The sequence below is a fragment of the Giraffa tippelskirchi genome, chromosome 2 (assembly GCF_054371585.1).
Source record: "Giraffa tippelskirchi isolate mGirTip1 chromosome 2, T2T-mGirTip1v1.2.pri, whole genome shotgun sequence".
Taxonomy (NCBI): Eukaryota; Metazoa; Chordata; class Mammalia; order Artiodactyla; family Giraffidae; genus Giraffa; species Giraffa tippelskirchi.
Genome location: NC_137276.1, coordinates 81,441,420 through 81,466,976, shown reverse-complemented (window position 1 = coordinate 81,466,976; position 25,557 = coordinate 81,441,420). Strand labels below are relative to the sequence as shown.

Sequence of the window (25,557 nt, the reverse complement as noted above, 5' to 3'; positions counted from 1 at the left end):
TAGTTTTTTTTTCCCTGTAATTGACATCTAATATTACTGCATTGTGGTCAGAGAAGGTGACTGGAATGATTTCAGTTTTTTTGAATTCACCAAGCCTAGATTTATGGCCCAGGATGTGAACTATCCTGGAGAAGGTTCTGTGTGCACTTGAGGAAAAGGTGAAATGGATTGTTTTGGGGTGAAATGTCCTATTGATTATTGATATCAATTAGGTCTAGCTGGCCCATTATGTCATGTAAAGTTTGTGTTTCCTTGTTAGTTTTTTGTTTAGTTGATCTATCCATAGGTGTGAGTGGGGTATTAAAGTCTCCCACTATTATTGTGTTATTGTTAATTTCCCCTTTCATACTTGTTAGCATTTGCCTTACATATTGTGGTGCTCCTATGTTGGGTGCATATATATTTATAATTGTTTTATCTTCTTCTTGAATTTATCCTGTGATCATTATGTAGTGTCCTTCTTTGTCTCTTTTCACAGCGTTTATTTTAAAGTCTATTTTATCTGGAATGAGTATTGTGACTCCTGCTTTCTTTTGGTCTCCGTTTACATGAAATATCTTTTTCCAGCCCTTCACTTTCAGTCTGTATGTGTCCCTTGTTTTGAGGTGGGTCTCTTGTAGACAGCATATATAGGGGTCTTGTTTTTGTATCCGTTCAGCTAGTTTTTGTCTTTTGGTTGGGGCATTCAACCCATTTACATTTAAGGTAATTATTGATAATAATGGTCCCGTTGCCATTTATTTTGTTGTTTTGGGTTCGAGTTTATACACCCTTTCTGTGTTTCCTGTCTAGAGAAATCCTTTAGCATTTATTGAAGAGCTGGTTTGGTGGTGCTGAATTCTCTCAGCTTTTGCTTGTCTGTAAAGCTTTTGATTTCTCCTTCATATTTGAATGAGATCCTTGCTGGGCACAGTATTCTGGGTTGTAGGTTATTCTCTTTCATTACTTTAAGTATGTCCTATCATTCCCTTCTGGCCTGAGGAGTTTCTATTGAAAGATCAGCTGTTATCCTTATGGGAATCCCATTGTGTGTTATTTGTTGTTTTTCCCTTGCTGCTTTTAGTATTTGTTCTTTGTGTTTGATCTTCATAAATTTGTTTAATATGTGTCTTAGGGTGTTTCGCCTTGGGTTTATCCTGTTTGGGACTCTCTGGGTTTCTTGGACTTGTGTGACTATTTCCTTCCCCATTTTAAGGAAATTTTCTGCTATTATCTCCTTGAGTATTTTTTCATGGACTTTCCTTTTGTCTTCTTCTGGGACTCCTGTGATTCGAATGTTGGGGCGTTTCACATTGTCCCAGAGGTCCCTGAGGTTTTCCTCATTTCTTTTGATTCTTTTTTCTTTTTTCCTCTCTGCTTCATTTATTTCCACCGTTCTATCTTCTACCTTATCCTATCTTCTGCCTCCGTTATTCTACTGTTGGTTCTCTCCAGAGTGTTTTTGATCTCATTTATTGCATTATTCATTATATATTGACTCTTTTTTATTTCTTATAAGTCCTTGTTAAACATTTCTTGCATCTTCTCAATCCTTGTCTCCAGGCTATTTATCTGTAACTCCATTTTCTTTTCAACATTTTGGATCATTTCTATTATTATTCTAAATTATTTTTCAGGTAGATTCCCTATGTCCTCATCTTTTGTTTGGTTTGATGGGCATTTATCATGTTCCTTTACCTGCTGAGTATTTTTCTGCCTTTTCATCTTGTTTAGATTGCTGTGTTTGGGGTGGCCTGTGTTCTGGTGGTTTATGGTTCCTCTTTATTGTGAAGGTTCCTCCCTGTGGGTGGGATTGGACGATTGGCTTATCAAGGTTTCCTGGTTAGGGAAGCTTGTGTTGGTGTTCTGGTGGGTGGATCTGGATTTCTCCTCTCTGGAGTGCAGTGGAGTGTCCAGTAATGAGTTTTGAGATGTCTGTGTGTTTGACATGACTTTGGGCAGCCTGTATATTGATGCTCAGGGCTGTGTTCCTGCGTTGCTGGAGAATTTGTGTGGTATGTCTTGCTCTGGAACTTATTGGCTCTTGGGAGGAGCTTGGTTTCAGTGTAGGTATGGAGGGCCTTTGGATGATCTCTTATTAATTACTGTTCCCTGGAGTCAGGAGTTCTCTGGTGTTCTCAGGTTTGGGGCTTAAGCCTCCTGCCTCTGGTTTTCAGTCTTATTCTTGCAGCAGCTTTAAGACTTCTCCATCCATATAGCACTGACAATAAAACTTCTAGGTTAATGATGAAAAGATTCTCCACCATGAGAGATACCCAGAGAGATTCACCAAGTTACATGGAAAAGAGAAGAGGGAGGAGGTAGTTAGAGATGACCAGGAGGAGAAGAGGGGGAGTCAAACGGGGAGAGAGCAATCTAGTCAGTAAACAATTCCCTATGTGCTCTCCACAGTCTGGAACCCTCAGAGAGGTTCACAGAGTTACATAGAGAAGAGAAGAGGGAGGAAGGAGATAGAGGTGAGCAGGAAGAGAAAAAGGGGAATCAAGAGGAGAGAGAGAGAGAGAGAGATCTGTGCAGTACTCTGTTTCCTAAGTGTTGTCCGCCACCCAGCACACCCACAGAGATTCACAGAATTGGGTTGAGAAGAGAAGGAGGAAGGAGGAGATAGAGGTGACCTGGGGGAGAAGAAAGAGAGTCAAAAATGGGGAGAGATTAATCAAGCCAGTAATCATACTCCTGAGTAAAAATGGGTACTGAAGATTGGATTCTTAAATGTACAAAATTGATATCAAATACTATAAAACAAAGATTAAAAATCTAGAGTAGAGGTTAGACTCTTAATAAATACACTATTAAAAAAATCACAAAAAGTATAAGAAATATACATGAACTTTGCCTTAGAAATAGGGTCTTTTTTTTTTGGCAAGGTAATAGTGGGGTATACAAATGAAAATTAAAGGAGTAATAGAGGACTTTAAAAAAGGAAAATTAAAAAATTAAATAAAAATTATAATAGTAAAAATATATCTAGGAATTTCTCTGGAGCTGTTTCACTGTGGGGTCAGTTCAGTTTTAGATAGTTCCTTGTTCTTGCTTATACTTTTCGAGATCTATAGGTCCCTTCCAATGTAGTCGGTGTTAATTACAGGGATTTTAATCTGTTGCACCTGTCACTTCCAAAGTGGTTCCCTCTGTTTATTTGACTTCTGTTTGCAGATCTCTTCAGTGTCTACTTTCCGCCCTGACACAAGGGGGCCGAGGTGGTCTCTTTAGGTTCACTTGTTCAGTCGTGCTGTGGGGAGGGAGGAACACTCCAAACCAATATCACTGGCGTATGTGTGGAGAACTTGCAGTGTCTCGGCCACACTGGGTTTGCCCCCGCTCACAGCGTGTGTTCTTTCCCAGTCTGCCCTGCTCAGGCTTCAGGTTGCTCTGCAGGGGAGCGGGCCCTGAGTTGCGTGCACTTCTCAAGTCTAAGTTTCTCGAGTTCAGGTTCCCGGGTACTCCACAAAGGCACAGACTTGGTTGGGCCCGCAGTTTGTGCCGTTCCCCGGTCAGAGCAGCTCAGGCAGCCAGCTGTTTGGCGACTGCCCTCTCTTCAGGTGCAGTGTGATTTATCACCTCCCCGGTCCCAGCCTCGGTTTTTGGGCGTGCCCAACTCCAGTGTGCCTTGTGTCTCTTCTGGGGAGTTGTTCTCTGGCTGCAACCTTCCCAGTGGATGTCAACCATCTGGAATCTCAGGAAGTCTTTGCTTAGAAACTAGAAGCCTGTTTGCAGTTTGGTAGGAGTGCCCTCTCTGTGGCCGAGTTTGCCCCTTTCTGGCTCTGGCTGGCCCCGCCTGCCCACTGCATCTGGCGGGAGATGGGCCAGTCCACAGCTGGCTAGCTCTCCTCTAGTATTGCTAAGTCCTTTGTTCTGTAAGCAGGCCAGCAGTGCCTTAGGTTTGGGCTTTTTGCGGGTTAGTTCTCTCTCTCTCTGGCTATCCCACAATTTAGGTTGCTATCTCACCTTAGCTCCCTCAGATTGCCCTCAGGGCACTCAGGCCCGGTCCTCACCCAAAGCAATGCCACCTGCTCCTCTCCGTTCATCCCCCACTTGCTGGTGGCGGATGCGAGCGTCTTGGGTACTTCTCTGCTGGGAGTTGTCTTTAGGCACATAATCTGTGGGTTTTATTTATTTATTTTTCCTCCCGGTTATGTTGCCCTCTGAGATTCAAAAACTTCCCCCAAACCTGCTTGTGAGAGGGTTTCCTGGTGTTTGGAAACTTCTCCTCTTTTACGACTCCCTCCCCGGGATGGGTCTCCATCCCTAACTCTTTTGTCTCTATTTTTATCTTTTATATTTTGTCCTACCTCCTTTCGAAGACAATGGGCTGCTTTTCTGGGTGCCTGATGTCCTCTGCCAGCGTTCAGAAGTTGTTTTGTGAAGTTTGCTCAGTGTTCAAATGTTCTTTCGATGAATTTGTGGGGAAGAAAGTGATCTCCCCATTCTATTCCTCCTCCGTCTTAGGACCGCCCCCACTGAAAATTATATAGAGTGCTGCCAATGTCAAGCTGACTCAGTTCTTAAGTTATAGATGAGAGCCAGCTAATTAAAGAGAAAACAGGAAAGAAACAAACCCACTACAGCTCAGAGAAATGATTAATGATGGCTCTAACAATAACCTTGAGTTTTCAAGGAATTAGTTAATTCCAGTCAGTATTCAAGGAGGAGAATACATTTTACCCTATATAAAGAAATATGCAGTATATGCTAGAGAAAAATAATGATTATTATATTTAAAGACAAATTATATTTTTATCAATTATGGGCATAAATTGTGTCAGATACATGTGATACATTCACTTTTAGTGAGAACTATATTCAGGAGGATGCTGGATAAGATGTTAGTCTGATGACATACATATTTACATACATAGTATTTACAAGTGTAATATAATTTTGCTTAACACATCAGTGAAGAAATATGTTAGTATGTTATGCTTCCCTACTTTCTTGTGACTTAAATGAATGTCAAGAAGGAAGAAAAGCACCTTCAGTCCAGTTTAGTTCAGTAGCTCAGTCGTGTCCAACTCTGTAACCCCATGGACTGCAGCATGCCAACCTTCCCTGTCCATCATCAACTCCCAGAGCTTGCTCAATCTCATGTCCATCAAATCAGTGATGACTTCTTTGGGTTTCATATTACTTTCATATTTCAGATCATCCTCATTTCCATTTGATTTTAATATGTAGTTATTGAATATGTACTGTGCTTAGATTCAACAACGAATGGAAAAGTTTTGCCCACAGGTAGATTTCATTATAGGCAGGGAAGGTAGACTAAATTTTTCACACTTGTGTGTGATGTAAGCATTAATCCCCAAGTATTACATGTATTAGTTATCTACTGCTATGTAACAAATCCCTCCCTAAAATTTAATGTCTTAAACCAACAAACATTTGTTGATCTCAAAGTTTCTGTCTTTTAGGGATTTGTGAATGGATTCATTGGGCTTCCCAGATGGTGCTAGTGGTAAAGAACTTGTCTGCCAATGCAGGAGACATAAGAGACATGAGTTTGGTACCTGGGTTAGGAAGATCCCCTGGAGGTGGGCATGGCAACCTACTTCAGATGGACAGAGGATCCTGGTGGGCTATAGTCCATAGAGTCGCAAAGAGTCAGGCATGACTGAAGCCACTTAGCCCGCACACACAAGTAGATTACTCAGGTGGTTGGATCATGGCCTGTCTTGAGGTTGCTGTCAAGTCCACCAGGGCTGCAGTCATCTGAAGACTTCAGTGGGGCTGGGGGATTTGCTGCTAAGACAGTTCAATTGCATAATTGTTGGTTAAAGGACTCAGATTTTCTCTGTATATTGGCAAGAGATCTAAGTTCCTTGTCATGAAGACCTCCTCACAGAGTTACTTCAGTGCCTTCACGTAGCAGCTGGCTTCCCCCAGAGTGAGTAATCTAAGAGATGATGCAAGGAAGAATCCTCAATGCATATTGCAATGACTTCTACCATATTCTGTTTGTTGGAAGTGAGTCGCTAAATGCATCTCACACTTAAGCCCACAGTTTTTGAAGAGAAGTGTGACAAAATATTTGGAGATGTGTTTTAAAACCATCTACTTAGAAGAATCAGTAGGAATCAGTCAGATTCATTTGTTCAGACAGAGGGAATAGTGTGTGAAGGCTTGGCAGTCAAGGAAAGACTGCACCTGGGAGTTTTCAGCTGACTTTGCATGGCTGAATGTCAAGTGGAGTTTGAGAAGTAGAAGGAAATGAAGGAGAGAAGGCAGAGACTGAAACAGAAGGTTTTTCTGCTGGAAGAATCATTCCATTTGTCTTTGGAGAATGGGCTGAATGTGAACAAACTGAAAGGTGAGGACAGCAGTTTGGTGTTGATGAGGAGTGTCAAAGGCCTGAACTTAACCAGTACTGTGCATAGAGAGAATAGGACAGACTCGTTTGACATTTGGAAATAGAATCAGTAGAAAGATGAAGGAGGTGTGTGGAATGGTTTTGAAACAGTCAGAGATGGGCAATTGGGGAGATTCTGAGTTTGGTTTTAAACACGTTGAATTTCAGTTTGAGTTTGAGACAACTATACACAGAAATCAAAACTCAATTCATGTGTGTGTGTGTGTGTGTGTGTGTGTGTGCGCGCGCGTGTGTAGCTGAGACTATTGCTAGAGAGAAAGAGAGGATTCCATTTTTCCTTTTTAATTATTAAATAGGGGAAATTTGGACATTTTTAAGAAATGGTTTCTGGTTCTAAGAAAAAGAACCAGAGGAAAGGAGAGGTTGAAAAATAAAGGAGAGGAACTTGATGATGCATGATCTGAGGATGATTAGGGGTGGGGAAATGAAATTTACAACACAGATAAAAAGTTTGACCTTACATAAGAAGAACACATGCACCACTAAGCTTGATGGGGAGGCAGTAAGGATTTAAAAAATGCAGTAAACTATGTTATGGAAAATCAAGACAAAGCTGGGGGAATTGTTACTGTTTAGTTAGAATTTTCTGTTGAAATATTAAGTGAGGTTATTTGCTAAGAGGGAAAGGTGAAAGAGTGATGCTGTATGTTAGAAGCCTTGCAGAGAACAATAAAGATTTACTCAATATAGAATTCTAGTTGACTTTCCCTTCAGCACTGTGTATATTCATGCCATTGCCTTCTGATCTCCATGTTTTCAAATGAGACATCAACTGTTACTCTTATGAAAGATCTTTGTATCTGATGTGCTCCTTCTTTCTTGGTGCTTCCAAGATTCTCTCTTTGTCTTTCAATAGTTTGACTATGATGTGCATTGTATGTTTCTCTGAGTTTATCTTACTTGGATTTCGTTGAGCTTCTTGTATCTATAAATTAATTTTATTCATCAATTTGGAAAATGTTCTGTCAGTATTTCTTTAAGTATTCTTTTTGCCTCTTTCTCTCTTTCTCACCTCTCCTGAGATTTTCATTTTGTGTACATTGTTAGGCTTGCTGAATCTGGCAGGTCTGTAAGACTCTGCTTATTTTTCTTCTTCTTCTTTTATTTTTTCCTGCTTTACATACTTAATAATCTCAGTGGATCTTTATTCAGATTAATTGATTCTTTCTTCTTCCAGCTCAAACCTGTTGTTTAGCACCTGTAGAGAATTTTTAATTTTAGTCATTATATTTTAACTCCAGAATTTCTATTTTTAAAGTGATTTCAATCTCTATTTGTTAAGACATTTTTCTCATACTTCCCGTCTGTTCTTTAGACAAGGTTTCTTTTAATTCTTTGAATACATTTGAAATAGCTAGTTTAACAGTTTTGTCTGGAAGTCCAGTATCTGGGATTCCTCAGTGACAGTTTCGATTGACTGCCCCCCCCATATATAAAACATACTTTCTTATTTGCATGTCTCACTATTTTTGTTGAAAATTGAACATTTTAAACAATAAAATGAGGCAGCTCTGGATTCTCCCTTCCTCCAGGATTTGTTATTATGTTTGTTGTAATTGTTGTTACAGTTATTGTTACTTGTTTAATGAATGTTCTTAACTTGTTCTGTAGAGTTTATTCTATTTATCATATGTTGCCACTGAAATCTATGGACCATACATAAGAAAGATTGATTTTCCAATTAGAGGAATGGTGTCTGAGTTCGCTGTTAGAGAGATCAAAATACTAAGTAGGGATTGGTGGTAGAAAGAGCATTCTTGCCAGAGGGGAAGTGTACCTGATGTAATTGAATATAGAAAGAGATGAGGGAAAATTGATTGTCAAGTTAGGCTAAGATACAGAGTGTAAGTGGGTAGAAAACAGCAATAGTTGGAAATAGAAAGATTAGGCTAAAATATGGAATATTTTGAAAACCCCAGCTAAGAAATACAGTGAATTTGTGTGAGAAGTTCTAGCCTCAGAAAGTTTTAAAGCAAAAGTTTGATTTGTGGTTAGAGTGTTCAACAGCAATACAACTATGACAGCAGTGGGAAGGAACAGCTTGGAGGGGGAGAGTGCTTGGGTAGAGAGACCAGTTGCAAGGCTTTTTGAAAACTGTGATCTTCAGAATAAGGATGGTGAAAAATGCAAATGAAAAGATGGATGTGAGATGGGTTATGGAAGGAAGCAAAATGTCTGATCATTAAGATAAGATTTAAAACTTTAGTTTGTAATTGGCTATACTGTTTTGCTGACATCAGAAAAATTAACAGCATAAAATTTTTTTTTAACTTTAAAGTTTTTATTTTGTGTTGGGTTATAGCCAGTTAACAATGTTGTGGTAGTTTCTGGTGCTCAGCAAAGGGACTTAGCCATACATATTCATACATGTATCAATTCTTCAAAGTCCCTCCCATCCAGGCTGCCACATAACATTGAGTAGAGTTCCATGTGCTATCAGTAGGTCCTTTGTTGGTTATCCATTTTGAATATAGAGTGTGTACCTTACCTTAGGGCATAATATTTTTGTTAAAATTGAATCTGTTGTTGTTCAGTCGCCTAGCCGTGTTCAACTCTTTGCGACCCCAGGGACTGTAGCATGCCAGGCCTCCCTGTCCCTCACCATCTCCCAAAGTTTGCCCAAGTTTATTATGTCCGTTGCATCGGTGATGCCATCCACCCATCTCATTCTCTGACACCCTCTTCTCCTTCTGCCCTCAGTTTTTCTCAGCACCAGGGACTTTTTCAATGAGTCAACTGTTTGCATCAAATGACCAGAATACTGGATCTTATGTAATTCATCAGGGTTATAATTTATTTTCTATTAGTCAGCAGAATGCTGATTTATGTAGTCCAGGATGAATATGAGCTCAGTGTTGAAATTATACTATCTTTGGAGAATTGTCCTAAATAATATTTTAAGAAATTTGGAAAAGTCATTTATGCTTATTCATTACAAGGTTTTATCAAGATTTGAATTGCTTACTTAGAGACTATACCAGGAGGTTAAAATAATGACTGATTAATATCAATGATTTTTTAAAATTAGTTAGTAGATTTTAAAGGATTCTGCATAAGTGTAAAATTTTCAGAGACTAGCCTGCCTTCCAGTTTATTATAAATAATGTATACTTTTAATCTGTGGTTAGATCTTGACTGCCCTCTAGTGGTAAGTGTCTCTTAGTGAGTTTAGCTATTGTAGGTCCTATTTGAATGGTCACTGGTGTTTGCCTTCTCAGCGGTAGGATCTCTGGGGTACTAGGAACACAATATATTATCAGACCTTGCCCTTAATCTTAAAGTGCTTTTGAAAGGCCTAAATCCTGAATTTTTTCTTTGAGTAGCCTTGATAGAGTGTGATGGGAATTTATCTGCTGTTGATTTTTTAAAATTTCAATTACTATTGCACTTATAACTGTATAAAAATAATTTATGTAACATACTTACATGAGCTAGAAATATATGAATATAGGATGTTTAAATTCAAGCAAAGAATAACAATTGCATGTTTGGAGAAAAGCTCTGTATTTTGACAGTGATGCTGCTGGTTAGCTATTTGCCAGTGCCCCTGTGTCCAGGGCTCAAGAGAGTCTTTGTTCTTAGATTCATTTCAGCAGGTACTTATAGGGCCTACTTTTGTGTTCACCTGCTTAATGTTTATAGGATATGCAACAGAAATTTGTTGCAGATTGCCTGGTTATTTTTTTTTTTTTTTTTAATGTCTGAGGAGTCAGATTTCCACTTAGTAATTTTATGAAGAAACAGAATACTGGTCTGTGTCTTCTTTAAATCATGATTGCAAGCTACTCTAAACTAAGTAAGAAAATTAGAATATAAACTGAGCCATGTGGACATTTGGAGGAAAATCCATGAAGCGTGCAAGTCCTTTGCATGATGATATCTATGAACAGCATGTTCACTTCAAGTTCAGTTGAATGCCATCAATGAGCATAATAACAGTGCAGAAATTATGACCCAGAGATTCCATGCCTTGTATATATATCTGAAAGAATAATAAGTACTAATTCAAAAAGATAACAAGCACCCCAATGGTCATAACAGCATTATTTACAGTAGCCCAGATATGGAAGCAACTTAGGGGCTTCCCTTGTGGCTCAGCTGGTAAAGAATCTGCCTGCAGTGTGGAAGCAACTTAAGTGTCCCTGTTGACTCAGGCGGTAAAGAATCTGCCTGCAGTGCAGTAGACCCAGGTTCAATCCCTGGGTTGGGAAGATCCCCTGGAGAAGGGATTGGCTATCCACTCCAGTATTCTTGGTAGAGAATTCCATGGACAGAAGAGCCTGGTGGGCTACAGTCCGTGGGGGCACAAAAAGTCTGACATGGCTGAGCAGCTAACACTGAGTGTCCATCAACACAGAAATGGGTAATGAAGATACGGTATAGATATACAATGGTATATTACTCATAAAAAGAAGAAAATTTTGCCATTTACAGCAACATGGATTCACTTGAAGGGCATTATGCTAAGTGAAGTAAGTCAGAAAGACATATACTCTGTGGTATCACATATGTGTGGATCACAATGAATTGTGGAAAATTCTTAAAGAGATGAGAGTAACAGACTACCTTACCTGTTTCCTGAGAAACTTGTCTGTGGGTCAAGAAGCAACAGTTAGAACTGGACATGAAACAACAGACTGGTTCCAAATTGGGAAAGGAGTACAACAAGGGTGTAAATTGTCACACTGCTTATTTAACTTCTATGCAGAGTACATCATGCAAAATGCCAGGCTGGATGAATCACAAGCTGGAATCAAGATTGCTAGGAGAAATGGCAACAGCCTCAGTTATGATGATACCACTTTAATGGCAGAAAGAGAAGAAGAACTAAAGAGCCTCTTGATGAGGGTGGAATCAGTTCAGTTCAGTTCAGTCGCTCAGTCGTGTCCGACTCTCTGCGACCCCATGAATTGCAGCACGCCAGGCCTCTCTGTCCATCACCAACTCCCGGAGTCTACCCAAACCCATGTTCATCGAGTCGGTGATGCCATCCAACCATCTCAATCTCTGGCGTCCCCTTCTCCTCCCGCCCCCAATCCTACCCAGCATTAGGGTCTTTTCCAATGAGTCAACCCTTCGCATGAGGTGGCCAAAGTATTGGAGCTTCAGCTTCAACATCAGACCTTCCAATGAACACCCAGGATTGATCTCTTTTAGGATGGATTGATTGGATCTCCTTGCAGTCCAAGGGACTCTCAAGAGTCTTCTCCAACACCACAGTTCAAAAGCATCAATTCTGCGGCGCTCAGCTTTCTTCACCATCCAACTCTCACATCCATACATGACCACTGGAAAAACCATAGCCTTGACTAGACGGACTTTTGTTGGCAAAGTAATGTCTCTGCTTTTAAACATGCTATCTAGGTTGGCCATAACCTTCCTTCCAAGGAGTAAGCGTCTTTTAATTTCATGGCTGCAGTCACCATCAGCAGTGATTCTGGAGCCCAAAAAAGTAAAGTCTGACACTGTTTCCACTGTTTCCCCATCTATTTCCCATGGAGTGATGGGAACAGATGCCATGATCTTAGTTTTCTGAACGTTGAGCTTTAAGCCAACTTTTTCACTCTCCTCCTTCACCTTCATCAAGAGGCTCTTTAGTTCTTCTTCACTTTCTGCCATAAGGGTGGTGTCATCCGCATATCTGAGGTTATTGATATTTCTCCCGGCAATCTTGATTCCAGCTTGTGTTTCTTCCAGCCCAGCGTTTCTCATGATGTACTCTGCATATAAGTTAAATAAGCAGGGTGACAATATACAGCCTTGACGTACTCCTTTTCCTGTTTGGAGCCAGTCTGTTGTTCCATGTCCAGTTCTAACTGTTGCTTCCTGACCTGCATACAGGTTTCTCAAGAGACAGGTCAGATGGTCTGGTATTCCCATCTCTTTCAGAATTTTCCACAGTTTATTGTGATCCACACAGTCAAAGGCTTTGGCATAGTCAATAAAGCAGAAATAGATGTTTTTCTGGAACTCTCTTGCTTTTTCGATGATCCAGCGGATATTGGCAATTTGATCTCTGGTTCCTCTGCCTTTTCTAAAACCAGTTTGAACATCTGGAAGTTCACGGTTCACGTATTGCTGAAGCCTGGCTTGGAGAATTTTGAGCATTACTTTACTAGCATGTGAGATGAGTGCAATTGTGCAGTAGTTTGAGCATTCTTTGGCATTGCCTTTCTTTGGGATTGGAACAAAAACTGACCTTTTCCAGTCCTGTGGCCACTGCTGAGTTTTCCAAATTTGCTGGCGTATCGAGTGCAGCACGTTCACAGCATCACCTTTGAGGATTTGAAATAGCTCAACTGGAATTCCATCACCTCCACTAGCTTTGTTCGTAGTGATGCTTTCTAAGGCCCACTTGACTTCACATTCCAGGATGTCTGGCTCTAGGTGAGTGATCACACCATCGTGATTATCTGGGTTGTGAAGATCTTTTTTGTACAGTTCTTCTGTGTATTCTTGCCACCTCTTCTTAATATCTTCTGCTTCTGTTAGGTCCATACCATTTCTGTCCTTAATCGAGCCTATCTTTGCATGAAATGTTCCTTTGGTATCTCTAATTTTCTTGAAGAGATCTCTAGTCTTTCCCAATCTGTTGTTTTCCTCTATTTCTTTGCACTGATCGCTGAGGAAGGCTTTCTTATCTCTCCTTGCTATTCTTTGGAACTCTGCATTCAGATGAGAATATCTTTCCTTTTCTCCTTTGCTTTTCGCTTCTCTTCTCTTCCCAGCTATCTGTAAGGCCTCCTCAGACAGCCATTTTGCTTTTTTGCATTTCTTTTCCATGGGGATTTTCTAGATCCCTGTCTCCTGTACAATGTCACGAACCTCTGTCCATAGTTCATCAGGCACTCTGTCCATCAAGTCTAGTCCCTTAAATCTATTTGTCACTTCCACTGTATACTCATAAGGGATTTGATCTAGGTCATACCTGAATGGTCTAGTGGTTTTCCCTACTTTCTTCAATTTAAGTCTGAATTTGGCAATAAGCAGTTCATGATCTGAGCCACAGTCTGCTCCTGGTCTTGTTTTTGCTGACTGTATAGAGCTTCTCCATCTTTGGCTGCAAAGAATATAATCAACCTGATTCCGGTGTTGACCATCTGGTGATGTCCACGTCCACGTGTAGAGTCTTCTCTTGTGTTGTTGGAATAGGGTGTTAGCTATTACCAGTGCGTTCTCGTGGCAAAACTCTATTAGCTTTTGCCCTGCTTCATTCTGTACTCCAAGGCCAGACTTGCCTGTTACGCCAGGTGTTTCTTGACTTCCTACTTTTGCATTCCAGTCCCCTGTAATGAAAAGGACATCTTTTTTGGGTGTTAATTCTAGAAGGTCTTGTAGGTCTTCATAGAACCATTCAACTTCAGCTTCTTCGGCGTTACTGGTCGGGGCATAGACTTGGATTACCATGATATTGAATGGTTTGCCTTGGAAACGAACAGAGATCATTCTGTCATTTTTGAGATTGCATCCAAGTACTGCATTTTGGACTCTTTTGTTGACCATGATGGCTACTCCATTTCTTCTAAGGGATTCTTGCCCACAGTAGTAGATATAATGGTCATCTGAGTTAAATTCACCCGTTCCAGTCCATCTTAGTTCACTGATTCCTAGAATGTCAACGTTCACTCTTGCCATCTCCTGTTTGACCACTTCCAGTTTGCCTTGATTCATGGACCTAACATTCCAGGTTCCTATGCAATATTGCTCTTTACAGCATCGGACTTTGCGTCTATCACCAGTCACATCCACAGTTGGGTATCGTTTTTGCTTTGGCTCCATCCCATCATTCTTTCTGGAGTTATCTCTCCACTGATCTCCATTAGCATATTGGGCACCTACTGACCTGGGGAGTTCATCTTTCAGTGTCCTGTCCTTTTGCTTTTTCATACTGTTCATGGGGTTCTCAAGGCAAGAATACTGAAGTGGTTTGCCATGCCCTTCTCCAGTGGACCACAATCTGTCAGACCTCTCCACCATGACCCATCCGTTTTGGGTGGCCCCACACGGCATGGCTTAGTTTCATTGAGATAGACAAGGCTGTGGTCCATGTGATCAGATTAGCTAGTTTTCTGTAGTTTTAGTTTTAGTGTGTCTGCCCTCTGATGCCCTCTCGCAACACTTACCATCTTACTTGGGTTTCTCTTACCTTGGGCCTTGGGTAATTCCTCTTGTCGCCGCCACTGCCGCCGCCGGCCCCAGCCCCCGGCCTGGCCTAGCCCCTCTCAGCTGCCACCCCTGGCCCCCGCCCCGGCCTAGGCCCTGTCAGCCGCTGCCCCCGGCCCCCGGCCCGGCCTAGGCCCTCTCGGCCGCCGCCCCCAGCTCCCGGCCCGCGGCCCGGCCTAGCCCCTTAGGCCGCCGCCCCCAGCTCCCGGGCCCCGGCCCTGCCTAGCCCTGTCGGCCGCCGCCCCCGGCCCCCAGCCCCCGGCCCGGCCTAGGCCCTGTCGGCCGCCGCCCCTGGCCCCCGGCCCGGCCTAGCCCCTCTCGGCCGCAGCCCCTGGCTCCTGGCCCCCCGGCCCGGCCTAGCCCCTGTCGGCCGCCGCCCCCAGCCCCCGGGCCCCGGCCCGGTCTAGCCCCTCTCGGTTGCCGCCCCCGGCTCCCGGCCCCCAGCCCCCGGCCCGGCCTAGCTCCTCTCGGCCACGCTTCTGCGCCGAGCCGTCGCAGCCGCCTCGCTTCTGCGGTGAAATAGGAGAGTGAAAAACTTGTGTAAAACTCAGCATTCAAAAAACTAAGATAATGGCACCTGGTCCCATCACTTTATGGCAAATAGAAGGGGGAAAATTGGAAGCAGTGACAGATTTTATTTTGTTGGGCTGCAGAATCTCTGTGGATAATGACTACAGCCATGAAATTAAAAGACACTTGCTTCTTGGATGTCTGTGACAAACCTGTACAACATATTAAAAAGCGGAGATGTCACTTTGCCAACAGAATTTCAGAAAGTCAAAGCTATGATTTTTCCAGTAGTCATGTACGAATGTGAGAGTTGGACCATAAAGAAAGATAAGTGCCAAAGAATTGATGTTTTTGAACTGTGTTGCCGGAGAAGACTCTTGAGAGTCCCTTGGAGTGCAAGGAGATCCAGTCACCCAATCCTAAAGGAAATCAGCCCTGAATGTTCATTGGAAGGAATGTTGCTAAGCTGAAGTTCCAATACTTTGGCCACCTGATGTGAACAGTCTGGTCATTGGAAAAGACTCTGATGCTGGGAGAGATTGAAGGCAAAAGGACAAAGGGGCAGCAGAGCATGAAATGCTTAGATGGCATTACAAACTCAATAGACACGATTCTGAGCAAACTCCGGAGATACAGAGGACAGAGGAGCCTGGCGTACTACAGTCCATGGGGTCACAGAGAGTCGAACATAATTTAGCAACTGAACTACAACAAATGTGTGGAATCTGAAAAAATAAAACAAAGTAGTGAATATATTTTAAAAAAAGAAATATACTCACAGAAGTAGAGAACAAAGTAGTAGTTACTAGTGGAGAGACAGAAAGAGGGAGGAGCAAGGTGTAGGGGTAGGTGATTAAGAGGTACAAACTAGTATGTGTAAAATAAGGTACAAGGATATATTGTACAACACAGGAGATATAGCCCATTTTTTATAATTATAAATGAAGTATAACCTTTAAAATTGTGAATCACTATTGTACATATATACAGTGTTGTACATCAACTATACTTCAATAAGAAAAAGAGTAGTGCAGCAGCTTGAGGTCAAGGAGAAAAATGCCAGGACAAACAAATTCTTCATCATTGCTTCTTATTGACCCATATTTTCTTTATACTCCCCCTATTTTTATTACATTTATTAGTAGAGAAGATTAATGATGAATCTTAATATCAAGAGAAATTTGTAGTAGGATTTTAAGGAAATTATATAGTGGTTATATTTCTATATCAGATTTCCCAATGTATTTTGACTTAAACTAATATTAAAATTTATTTGGCTCTTTGAGCACACTTTGCATTTTGTGGAGTCTGTTATCCTGGAAACTTAAAACAGGAAAAAGGACCCATGAATTTTTCAGTAATTTCGATTTCTAAAAAAAGGAATATTCCATACTTAGGAAATTGGGAATTTAATCTGTTAGTCCACATGAGAATGTAATAAGTATGATTGTATTTACAAATGTCAGCATCACTAAAAATAAGGATAAATATGTGAGGGCATTTTATGTTCCTGACACGTAATCTCCCAAGGTTCCTGTAGTACCTTGATCATATTCTATACCCCTGTGATGCATTTCAGGAAGATTACAAACATGACTTAAAGAGACAGGGGGTCGGTGTTCTGTTTTGGGGGGACACTGACTCTGGAAATGTGTCATTTCCTGTTTTTCTTTTAGTGCCATGACATTTAGAATTATCTTCTTAGTAGTAAATTTTCTTGTCCTTGAAAAGCAGTTTACTATTCAATCTTTCAAAAGTCATTCAATTTTTAAATAATAGATGTGAGAAATTTGTACCCTTCACCGAGAAAGTAAAGGTGAAGGTTTTTCTCATTCAAGTCCCTTTCCACTCCTAACTTGAATGTATCAAAAGCAAACCTTTTCTCTTCAGAGAATGTTGTACATACTGTCTGCTGTATAGGGTAGTATAAATGTCTCATTTTTAAACTCAAAGCTATGGTTTCTCCAGTGGTCATGTATGCATGTGAGAGTTGGACTATAAAGAAAGCTGAGTGCTGAAGAATTGATGCTTTTGAATGGTGGTTTTGGAGAAGACTCTTGAGAGTCCCTTGGACTGCAAGGAGATCCAACCAGTCCATTATAAAGGAAATCAGTCCTGAATATTCATTGGAAGGACTGATGTTGAAGTTGAAACTCCAATACTTTGGCCACCTGATGCAAAGAACTGACTCATTTGAAAAGACCCTGATGCTGGGAAAGATTGAAGGTGGGAGAGAAGGGGACGACAGAGGATGAGACGGTTGGGTAGCATCACCGACTCAATGGACATGAGTTTGAGTAAACTCTAGGATTTGGTGATGGACAGGGAGACCTGGCATGCTGCATTCCATGGGGTCTCAGAGAGTCAGATACAACTGAGCAACTGAAATGAACTGATTCTGGGAAAGATTGAAGGCAGGAGGAGAAGGGGACGACAGAAGATGAGTTGGTTGGATGGCATCACCGACTTGATGGACCTGAGTTTGAGCAAACTCTGGGAGTTGGTGATGGACAAGGAAGCCTGGCGTGCTGCAGTCCATGGGGTCTCAAAGAGTTGGACATGACTGAGCAAATGACCTGAATGCATCTACTTTTTCAGGAAAATATTTGAGTGTCTTGCATGATACGACTGTGTGACTTTTGAGGCTTCACTGTTGGACACAGGAGATTTGCCTGGAGCAGACTAGGCTGTTAGGTGTGAACATGTGTGTGTATGTGGGTGAGGGGAAAAAACAAAATGTTGTTTATTCGGAAACTTAATACAGCTTTCTAAATGTTTATCAAATATAGTTCATCTATATGCCCTATAATCATCATATAATTATCAAAAAGCAATAACTGATCCTTTCAATAAACCAGCCCCTATTATGGGCTAGAACCTCTTTAGTCCATTTTTCTTTTCTTCAATCTAATCTTAAATTGTTAAAGATGATCTAACTGTGTGTTAGTTGGCAACCTTTAGAGCTTATCTTGACTGTTTTTATTTACTTAGCCATATCAATAGTTAAGTTCTTATTAAACTTTTGTTAGTTATAAGGTCTTTCCTAACTTGAGAACAGATGAGAACTAATATGTAGCTGGTATCTACTAATTCCGTGTCAGCTGCTGGAGGCAGAGTGGAAAGAACACAGTCTGTAGCACTTGGCAGCTCCCAGATTCTGCCATTTGTTAGTTGTGAGATGTAGGTCAAGTCACTTAAATTTCCTCCTCCGTAATTAACCCTGATCTTCACAGAGCTGACCATACCCTTTGATATCTGTTCAGGGGACCAATGTCCCCATGCACTGTGAATTCCTAGGAGGTGACGTTCTTAAAGTTATCCAGGTTCCCTGGTCTGAAGTTTTCACTGGCACATCCACCTCATGAACATCTCCTTTCCTACAGATGTTTTTTCCCTTCACATAGCACTGATCCTGATGTCGGACTTGACCCTTTTGTTGTTTCCTCAAATCTCTTAAACACAGCATTGGTATGTATAGCACATTGCAGTGAAGATGTAGGTTAGAGGAAGACTTAAGGCACTTAGCCATCCTGTCTGTGAAATTTGTCAATGGTTACTGTTCTCTGTGAATGTTTATCTCTTTCTTGTTGTTTTCTCTGTTTCCTCCTCACTTCCTGGCTGATTCTTCCCTCTTTTCTCCAACCCATAAATGTCTATTTCTTTCTTTTTTTTTTAAGTTGGAGTATAATTGTTTTGCAATGTTGTGTTAGTTTTGCTGAACAATGAAGCCAATAAGCTATATGTTTACATGTGACACCCCCATCCCACCCCTCTAGGTCATGGCAGAGCATCAAGCTGATCTCCCTGTGCTATACAGGAGCTTCCCATTAGCTATCAGTTTTACACACAGTAGTGTATATATATGTCAGTGCTACTCTCCTGATTCCTTCCACTCTCCACTTCTCCCACCATGTCCACCCCTTTTATTGTCTTCTTCCCATTCATGCCCTCAAGTGCATCTCATTTTCCACCACCATTTTGGTTTCCATTACCAAACCACCAAGTGTCTGGTAAACTTCTTTCCAAAGGAAAAAAAAATCTTAACATCATCTGCTCTTACAGAGTTAGTGAAGTTTAACCACCAGCGCTTCCAAAGGCAGGCCTTTTGTATACTTTGCACTTGACCCAGCTCGTTCTATCTGATGTGAAAACACTTTGTTACATGTGAATCAAGATAAGAAGAGAAGGTATCATTAGCATTGTTCCTGTAGGTTATGTGGTATCTGCCCTCCTCTTTCCATTTCCCATCCAATGATCACCAGAACCCGTTTACATTCACAGCTGCCAGAGCTGAAGTGTGCAGTGGCACAGGAGAGAGGTTCCGAATCTTCCGTGCTGAGAAAACATATGCTGTGAAGGCTGGAAGGTGGTATTTTGAATTCGAGGCGGTCACTGCTGGAGACATGCGAGTTGGCTGGAGCAGGCCAGGGTGTCAACCTGATCAGGAGCTTGGCTCAGATGAACGTGCCTTTGCTTTTGATGGCTTCAAGGTGAGTGTGCTTTGCTGGGCCCCAGACACTGGAGTTTGTAGGCCCCTGCTTTTGTAGGCCCCTGCTTTTGTAGGCTACTGTGCACTAAGCATCCACATGCTGTGAGCTCCACACTGCCTTACTGCATTTCCACTGGTTTCCCTTTTGATACTCCAGCTTCCCAGGTGGCTCTGTGGTAAAGAATCTGCCTGCCAGTGCAGGAGATGTGGGTTCGATCCCTGGGTCAGGAAGATCCCCTGGAAGAGGAAATGGGGACCCACTCCTGTATTCTTGGCTGGGAAATCCCATGGACAGAGGATCCTGGAAGACTACAGTCCTTGGGGTTACAAAGTGTCGAACACAATGGAGTGCACACACACATAATATTAACATTGTGCTTTCCTGAACCCAAACTCAGAAAATAGTTTCTAGGAAAACTTCTGCCTTTGTAGTCTCAAAACATTTTCCCTCACCCTGTGAATATTCAAGACTATTCAAAATCTAAGAAGTAAAATATTGTCTATCATATAAAAAGATGAATCATCCTCATCTATCAAAAGCATTAAAACTCTATATGTTAATGCAAAATACATCCATTTGACATAGCAATTCCATAGAAGGAATTTATCCTCAAGCAATAATTAATGATATATATAAATATTTAATAGCCATAGTAATTCTGTTTGTTGTTTATAATCACCAAAACTTTCCATTTTCAACAGTATGAGTAATTTTAATTTTTTCAGTTTGATGAAAGCTGATCGGTTTCTTCTTTTTGGTACATTGTTTATTTGTACATTATGTAAATATTGAATGTTTACTTTTTCTGTATAAAATATTTTAAAATTCAAAATATGTATATATGGACATAACCACAATAGAATAGTAACAGTCAGTTTTGGTTGATAAAGTTATTGATAGTTTATTCTTTTATCTTATTTTAATTTGCTAATTTTCTTCAGTAAATTTGTGTTCCTTTGGAGGGAGCTTTTTTGCTAATTAAAGAAAAGAAAATTAAAATAAATCAGCAATTGTGAACATATTTGACATTTGGGTAGCCAGGTGTGTGTCTAGGAAAGCATTTTTGGACTAGAAATCAGTATTGTGTCTTCTAGGGAAACTGACCCACTTTGTTCTGAAATGTTACATTTTTTGAGTCCTATTTTCTATTGCAGATAGAAAAATTTAACACCTTTTGGTACCTAATTTAGTTAAATAAATTTATAAAAAATACAGTATTTTGATTACATTCTGCAGAAGAATCATCATTTTGCCTTGGTGAGTATATTCTGTTATATATCAATTTACAATGAAGATGATACATTAGGGGAAAATAAAAAGATTTATCTGATAAAATACTATAAATTTGTATCTGTAAATCATTAGAATATACTTACAGATTCAAAAGTCACATTTATCCAGACTATGTTTCAAATGTATTTATGAGATTTCACCTGTGTTATGTATAAAGCAGTGTTGACATATATATACAATTTTTGGCTTATTAATTCAGTAAATATCTTAAGACTATTTTTAAGTTTGATTCAAACCTTTTCTCATTTTAGTATATACTGAAATGCTTCTAGTTTTCTATTTTGCTAAAATGTGAGTGCCACTGGTTTCAAGAAATGGAATTTTATTTTGAAAGCGATGAAAATTAGAATGTCGTTTTCAATGATCAGTTCCCAGCTGATTCTCTGTTCATAATTCTCTGTATTTGGGGGAGTGGAGAAAAACACCTCATATCCTGGGAACTGTTCATTGTAGTGAGAAAAATAAATTTCTAAAGACACAGTTTTTCTTTTAACAGAAAGGATATAGGGTTTGACTTTTTAAAATAATAGACACTTAAATCATGAAGTAGCATTTTAGTTTTTCTCAACATGAAATAACATGCGATGTTAATGTCAAGGGTTCAGAATCCCTGGGTACCTCCACATCACTTAGTGAGTTGCTGTAGACGGATGGGCTGACTACATTTCTTCCTCCCACTACATTAATACAAGGGCTACCATGAATCGTGCCAGTAGCGTGGACGGGTGCCATTCTGGCTTTTTTCTGTGACAATGACTCTTCTGTCTTCCAGGCCCAGCGGTGGCACCAGGGCAATGAGCACTATGGGCGCTCTTGGCAAGCTGGTGATGTTGTGGGGTGTATGGTTGACATGACAGAACACACCATGATGTTCACACTGAATGGCGAAATCCTTCTTGATGATTCAGGTTCAGAACTGGCTTTCAAGGACTTTGATGCTGGTGATGGTAAGTGTATTGCATCTTGTGTTGTTTTCAGGTTGGGATATAGGGAAACTCTTTGTTCTGATGCCTCTTTATCAACCATCTCATTTTGAGGGTGAGCGAGCAAATGAGTTGCAGCTATAAACCACAGTGGTGCCCATATGGCTTATTGGGTCCAACAGCCTTGGAATGACTTGAGCAGAAACTCTCTATATACTTCGGAGCTAGGATTCTGCTAAGGCATAAATGTTTTTTATGAATGTGAGTAAGAAAATAAAACGGCAGGCAAAGGATAGTTTTCCAAACATATTAAATGTTCATTTAGAACTTCTCTGTTTGATCAGCTGCTTATAGCTTCTTTTCTTTCATTCATTTCAAAAAATATATCAAAAGCCTACCTTGTATCAGGCCCTAAGGTGGATTCTGAGATGACAAGAATGAAACATTGTCCTACCATTATGTAGATGATAGTTTGGCAGGGCAAGTTTGTACCTGCACAGTTTCTATTCCATGGATAAGTTCTAAAATAAAGAAATGCAGAAAGTTCCATGGAAGCACAATGTAGGGTAAAAGTACCTCTGCCTGTGGGGCTCTGAGATGACCTTGAAAAGGGTTGTAAGAGAAAGACAAAAGCTCTTTGTAAAAGAAATGAGAGGGTAGATGTTTTTCAGGACAGTACTTCCAACGGAGTGGCCACTGTCATAACATGAGGTTCTTTGAATTTATATTAATTTAAATGAAATAAAGTTAAAAATTGAGTTTCTTAATGGCACTTGCTCGGAGAAGGCAATGGCACCCCACTCCAGTACTTTTGCTTGGAAAATCCCATGGACGGAGGAGCCTGGTGGGCTGCAGTTCATGGGGTCGCTAAGAGTCAGACATGACTGAGTGGCTTCACTTTCACTTTTCACTTTCATGCATTGGAGAAGGAAATGGCAACCCACTCCAGTGTTCTTGCCTGCAGAATCCCAGGGATGGCAGAGCCTGGTGGGCTGCCGTCTATGGGGTCGCACAGAGTCGGACACGACTGAAGCGACAGCAGCAGCAGCAGCAGCAGCAATGGCACTTGCTACATTTCAAATGCTCAACAGGAGCATATGGTTAGTGGTGCCCAATTGAACAGGAGAGATACAGAACATTTACATCATCACCAAAAATTCTATTGAATAGTGTTAATCTAGAGCATATAAACAAAATAACCTAACACTTTTTGTTTTCAAAATGACTGAATATATGTTATTGGGGCTTCTCAGGTGACACTAGTGGTAAATAATTCACCTGCCAATGCAGGAGATGTTAGAGATACAGATTTGATCCCTAGGTCTGGAAGATCCCCTGGAGGACGGCATGGCAACCTACTCCAGTATTCTTGCCTGGAGAATCCCATGGACAGAGGAGCCTTGTGGGCTACAGTCCATGCAGTCAAAAAGAGTTGGACATAACTGAGTAATTATTACTTGAATATATTAATATATGTATATGTAGTCTTGGATTTTAAGATGTACCTCAATCAATACTTTTAACAGTCTATAAATTTCTCACCAACCCTAAAAAAACCTTAGCCAGTTCATTATTTGCACTAAGTTATATAGTTATTCACTAACTGAGCTCTTGAGCAGGTGTGCTCAGTCATGTCAGACTCTTTGTGACCCCAAGGATTGCAGCCCACCAGGCTCCTCTGTCCATGGGATATCCCAGGCAAGAATAATGGAGTTTATTGCCATTTTCTCCTCCAGAGAATCTTCCCAACCCAGGAATCGAACATATTGCCATATTGCCAAACACATGGCCATATTTTTCAAGCAGGTGTGACCCAGGGATTTGAGCAGGTGTGACCATATTTTTCAAACATAGATTTGTGAAAATAGTAGGAATGTTGCCTTTTTACAACTTGTTTTGAATACCTGTATCTCTGGGTTGTGGATGAAACTGATGTTGAAAGTTTGGCCTCTGTGTACCAGTGCCAAATTGAACCTCAGAGACAGAGTTTGGGGTGAAGTAGAAAATAGCATTATTGCTTTGCAGGCAAAGTGGGGCACAGTGGGTTCCTGCCTTCAGGAGGATTTGGTGAGGAGTTTAATAGTGATTGGTTCAAAGGTGGGGTTACTGAGATCAGGTGTGTGTGCATAGGGCCTGCATTTCTTCAATCTGATCTCAGGTAATCTGATGAGTATCTCTGGTTCCTTTAATCTGGAGTGGAGAATGCTGGCATCCTCCATTTGCTGGGGGTTTTGGTTCTGTGAAGAGTTTAAAGATATTTTTATGTGTATCTTTTGAGGTAGAACCTGGGCCCTGTCCCAAGGCTGCACTATTGTTTCTTCGCTGTTCCTCTCTTATCTCTGTATCCCCTCCCTTTCCTCATTAGCAACTGTTCGAATCTGACCTTTGGAACTTGGGACAGTTCAAGGAGGCCACAGTCTTATTTCCTACAAACAAGAAACAGGGGACAAGGAAAGGATTCTGGCTCAGGAGCCCCACAGGGTGCTCCCATTCTTCCCTTTAATCTTCCATCAGCTATCTCCCCTTCTCTAGTTATGCTTTGGGTATATGAGTGTCAGCATATCACAAGGAAGGTGGGAGAGGGTGTTTTTTCTTTGTAATGTCCATACTGTCCAGTACTATGGATATAACCTGAGGTTTTATTTCTATAATTGTTATTTTAAAATGCTTGCATATTATGCTTTTGTTATTTTGAAGTTAAATTTTTGAAATGACTTTGTAAGTTTTGTATGTTTAATTTATACCACATAGATTCATAGAAGGATGTTAGAGCTTTCTGATGAATTATCTTAAAATTCTGTGGTCCATTCATTGGATTATATTGGATGTGTTAGAAAGTATCCTTTTGGTCTCCAAAGCAGGTGATAAGTTTTATTTAGCCATGACCGTTAACTATTAACTTTGTAAGGGCTAGTCATAATTTTAAACTTTCTGCCATTAAAAGGAGTACAAAGCTTATCCATGCCTGTAACTTTCAAATGCTTTTTTTGAAAGTGGAATTTTCCCTTTCCCTTCCAATTTACTTTACATAGCTTCTTCTTTTTTGTTTTAATTGTTATTGGAGTATAGTTGATTTACGGTGTTGTGTTAGTTCCTGGTATTAGTTCCAAAGTGAATCATAGATCCACCCTTTTTTAAAATTCTTTTCCCATATGGGTCTTTACAGAGTGCACTCTACTCAATATATAGCTTCTTAAAATACTACAATGGAACTGCTCTGGGTAAAACTATAATATGAGGCCCTGAGTTGAGCTCTCTAACTTACCCATCACCATTGAGAGTGAGCCCTCGGGCTGTCTACAGCTCAAAGGAGTATATTCAAAAAACCTTTAATTTAGGTCAACCGGAATATGCTGTAGTTGCTTAAGTATTTCACTTCCATGCATTGGAGAAGGAAACGGCAACCCACTCCAGTGTTCTTGCCTGGAGAGTCCCAGGGACGGCGGAGCCTGGTGGGCTGCCGTCTGTGGGGTCGCACAGAGTCGGTCACGACTGAAGTGACTTAGCAGCAGCAGCAGCAGCTAAAGTATTAAAAAGGTTCATAAGTGCTCTTTTTCAGATTGTTCTTATACCTAGCTTGTCTTTGTGTCTGTGCCATGCTTGATTTGGTGTTTTTAAAGATCCCATAATTTCTTTTTGCTTATGCAGAAATAGCTTAGTCATATGTAAAGCAACCAAAAGGACTATGTAATAAAATGGACAGAAAGTTTCCTCTATATAAAACATATACATACACGTACACACACACATGCATACGCACACTCTGCAGATTCCTATCTGATCAGCTCAGTTGACAACATGGCTAAACATA

At 40.7% G+C, this 25,557-nt stretch overlaps 1 protein-coding gene across 1 annotated transcript in view; it reads left to right on the top strand.

Moving 5' to 3' along the window:
* The window catches only part of RYR2 (ryanodine receptor 2), an 849,571-nt gene that overhangs the window by 527,587 nt on the left and 296,427 nt on the right, over nucleotides 1–25,557 (top strand). The window contains exons 28-29 of the mRNA XM_081569302.1: nucleotides 19,322–19,530; nucleotides 21,596–21,770. Of these exons, the coding sequence (XP_081425428.1) occupies nucleotides 19,322–19,530; nucleotides 21,596–21,770 (384 nt within the window). The remainder of the gene's footprint in view (nucleotides 1–19,321; nucleotides 19,531–21,595; nucleotides 21,771–25,557) is intronic.